We start from the raw sequence: 4,419 nt of genomic DNA, 5'->3' as shown, positions 1-4,419 counted from the left end.
CACACGTCCCTGCAATCAGATAAAGGAGAAAATGAGTTGACACAAATGCATTTGACTGTTGGTTAGCCACTTTACAACTACTTTATGGCAACTGATCATTTTTAGTTGCTAGTTTTGTTAAAAATAATTTTGGCTGTTTTATCAGAACATGTATATTGAACAAAAAGTACCATTCATGAAGAGGATTTTGGTCAGCCCATTCCCCCCAGAGAATAATCAACTGTTGCAAGCACAACTGGGACTTTAACAGCGTCGATGATAGTAAGGACAGGAAAGATCACAGAGGTGACTGTAGATGTCACTGCAATAGGGACAGCAGCAGTGATCGCAGTTGCAATCACAAATAGGATCACAGTAATGACCACACCTGACACCATGGCAGGAACAGCAACAATATTGTCTACGACAGCAGAAACAATAGCTGTGACAGTCACCACAACAGTAGTACCAGATGATGCAATAATGGTTGCAAGCACAGGAGGTACCACAGCAGTGATGACTGCTTCCACCACAGCTGCAGAATGGACCAGAGTAGTCAACCCAACGACTGAGATGAAAAGGACAAGAGGCTACACTTCAAAGAACACAGCTTTCACCACAGACGAGAGAGCAGCGACAACCGTTTTCAACACATCAAGGTCAAAGGCAACAACAACAGCTGCTTGCACAGTAGGGCCCATAACTGCCACAACAGCAGAAGGCATAGTTGCAACCTCAGCAGACACTACAGCAGCAACCACATCACCCACAGTGGTAGACACCAAAGGAGCAATAGCGGCATTTATAACAGCTGTTACCACAGCTGCAGCAACAACAGTGACACAGCAGTAACCACAACTCCCATCATGGCAGTGACAACAACTGTAAGCAACAGAGACTCCATCAGTAACCAGAGTCTTCATGATTGATCCCAGTTACAACCACAGCATTGACAATAATAACAGACAGAAGCTCTGGAATGGCCATTGCCACCTCAGAAGAGCAACAGCTGTCACCAGCACTGTCACAAAAGCTGCCATGACCACCACCAACACAGCAGCAACAACAACTGCACTGCAGTAGCAGTGACCAAAGCGGTATGGCCATTGGTGTTAGGAAAAGATAAATATAAACATGACTTGTACATAGTTTGCCTTTGCCCAGCAGTCACATCATGGCTGTGTCCAAATAAATCCAGAGTAATGCGTGACAGCACATCTCTCTGCTTTGTGTTACCCTACACTGAGAAGGCATTCCATGGTGGAGTGTGGGCTTTCCTGTGGAGCGATGGTGTTCTCATCCATCCATCCATGAATTTTGGCATAATCCCAGATTTACAAAGACTTGTGAACCTAAATCAAAAAGCTATACCTTCCCCAGCGGAGGTGTAATGAGGAGAAATTTGTATTTCTCCTCATTACTTTGTCTTTCTATGCATGTTACATTCTGCTGCACACATAGAAACTAGTGGAAAGTACCTCATGGGATTGTTCATCTCTGTACCTTGAAATTAACCATCACCATGGCAGGTATAAAAGGTTTTATGGACGGCTGCCATCAATTTTGATGATAGTTCACAAATCTTTTAACTTTTTTTGTTCTTCAGAGCCAAGCTGCCAAAGTGGGAATTTGTTTCTGAAAAAAAAAATGACATCCCACACCAGAGACCCCCGCAACCCATAAAGTGCGGGGTTGAGCTACAGCATCTGGCCTGAGTGAGTTTGGAGGGGTGGCCCCCTCCAGGGGTTCTTTGCAGGGGGGCCTCCTCCAAGTTTGTTAGGCCACTGCCCACACCTTGAGAGTTTCTACTCCAGGTTGCAGGGGTCATTGTTGTTTTGTTATTTGCTGTAACTCACCACCAGGATTCTCCTGGCACTGATGGACACAAAAACACATCACAATGTCTGCTGTAAATAGCCAGTTGTGATGGCTTTACTCTGAAGGCTCCTACACTAATCCATCAAACTGCCGAAGTAAGCTTTTCATTGATGGAGTCAATTGGGGATCTGCCAATGGAGAGTTTACTGTCATTTGTCTCTAAATCAGGCAGATGGGCCGAAAGTATGGCAGACAGGGTCCTCTGTCACCTTTGTAATGGTATACCCGGTCCATCAAACACTAAGGCCCATATTGATACTTTTTGATGCAAAACTGCGCCAACGCAGTTTTGCGTCAAATAATATTACTGCCGGCTAACACCATTTCTGTGCGCCGTGCGGGCGTCAAATTTATACTTTGATGCACGGCGGCGTAAACCACAGGTGTGAGTCATTTCCTTTGACGCACACCACAGCGTCACGTCGTAAGTGAATCCAACGTTAACGCGGCGAAAATGACTGTGAGACGATTTACGACACCGCAAACCGGATATGCAGCGTTTTTTGACGCAATAGCGTCAAAACTCGCCTCAAACACAGCCATTTGTGCAGAGGAGAGCCAAAATGGATCCCAAATGCCTGTACAGACCCCAGGAAGATGACAACAGACCAGGAACCAGCCAGGAGGACCCACACAAGACCCATGACAGGGAGAAGAAGAAAAGAAAGTGTCGCTTCAGTGCAGAGGAGCAGGAAATTCTGGTTAAAGAGGTGACGGAACACCAGCCCCAACTGTTTGTCACCTCAAAGTTGACAATCAGTAGGAGAGAGGCAATATGGCAACAAATTGTTGAAAAGATTAACAGTGTGGCAGAAGTACGCAGAACAGTCATCGAGTGCAAGAAACGCTGCAATGACTGCAAGCGCAGAACCAAGGAAAAGATGGCCAGGAACAGAAAGGCAGCACTGCAGAATGGAGGTGGGAGTCCAGCACCACAGGAGGCCCTGGACCACATGGAGGAGATGGTGGCAGACATCATCCCTGAGAAGATCGTCACAGGGATTCAAGGAAAGGACAGCGTAGACTACCAGGAGACAACGCACATGCAGGGTAAGTCGAATGGGGAATTAAAATGCACTAACGTTAACTGCAACTGGGGCGGGAATACCTACTACACAATGCATGTAAGTCATCATATACATGGAGTGGCATGGGTAAAGGGACATGGCACGGGGCATGGCCCGTTCTGAGAAAACCTGGGGCACACCATTACACAACACCAACAACCTTTCCATGGGGGTATGCTGCCATGCCAACGATGTTGCAAAGGTAAAGCCACGCCAGGAGGGAAGGGCACAACGTCAAACTGACATCCCGTCACAAGTCAGCCACTATACTCCCTACATTAACTAGGGCCCAATTAACATTCTCTAGCCATACCCACAACTAGAATATACCATTGACAACATTTGCCACTACCACCTCTGCTGTGTGTGCTGATCAAGTAGCCAATGGCAGTAACGTCACCATGGATCATTCACACCCAAATTAGAGGGTTTAGGATGACAACGTTAACAATGCCCTGAAACAAGGCAAATGCTCCAGTCTTGTCAAATGTGAATGCCCATAATTGCCGCAAACATCAGCCAATGTCATCAACATTAGGAGGTACACAGCACTAATGTCACACCCATGCTACATATGTCAGGGTCCATCCTGTGCCTGGGTCACAATGGTACATCTCAAATGTCATACTGCTCAGACAACAGCATTGAGGGGGAGGACACATGTAACTGTCACTGAAATACACCTGCACAGTCAGAAGAGGAAATAGGACACTGCTACGACTATCAGGGAAATCCAATGTACGACACATTCCCCAATATCAGCAGTACACATTACCAATGCTGGCATCCATATTGTGCCATAACAATGCTATACATAGTATACGCTACATTTCAACTACATATAGGTGGATGTGAAAGATCAGAGACTGGGGCAGGTCCAGATTGTTAAGTGTGCTGCTAGTGCCATCAGAACACCCAGCCAGTGAAAGGCCTCACCATGAGAATGAAAGTAGACAGAGGGTTGAGTAGGACAAGAAGGTGGCAAATCACTATTTGGCCAGAACCAACACCTAGAGGAGATGATGCTGACAAGTCCACAAACTGACCACGATACATGTGACATGCAGGTGGGGCATAGGCCTGGGAGAATGCCCATCTGAAAGACAGGAGCAATGAACAGGAACCAAGATCACAATGTGAAAAGCATCACAAGGCAGGCATGTCACATCACAAATGCCACAACACAGACACACTAATTGTACTGTATTTCATTGCAGAGGACGATAGATCTCCTGCGGATATGCCTGTCCAGGACTACCCTGATGACATGGATGAGGAGCTGACAAACACCAGCCACCAGGCCCTCCAAGAGGTCCTTGGAACCCTCCAGACCCCACCTTCAGTCACGAGGAGGAGCACAGATACAGCAGCCATCGCAGAGGATCCACCCACCACCACAATTGTACGACCTGCCAGCTCCAATACAGCTGAGGACTCTGACGACACTGGCACCAGCTTTGAGAGAACTGTAGTCAGAGTACAGCAGGAGCTGGCC

The 4,419-nt window shown here is 47.0% G+C and overlaps 1 protein-coding gene across 1 annotated transcript; it reads left to right on the top strand.

Moving 5' to 3' along the window:
- The first annotated feature begins 255 nt into the window (after positions 1–255).
- LOC138246876 (integumentary mucin A.1-like) lies at positions 256–831 on the top strand. The gene has a single exon (XM_069201627.1). It carries the CDS (start codon positions 256–258, stop codon positions 829–831), a length of 576 nt encoding a protein of 191 aa, XP_069057728.1.
- Positions 832–4,419: the final 3,588 nt, after the last annotated feature.

This window comes from Pleurodeles waltl, chromosome 7, assembly GCF_031143425.1.
Source record: "Pleurodeles waltl isolate 20211129_DDA chromosome 7, aPleWal1.hap1.20221129, whole genome shotgun sequence".
Classification (NCBI taxonomy): Eukaryota; Metazoa; Chordata; class Amphibia; order Caudata; family Salamandridae; genus Pleurodeles; species Pleurodeles waltl.
The sequence above is the reverse complement of the archived record's forward strand: the minus strand, read 5'-3'. Positions and strand labels throughout refer to the sequence as shown.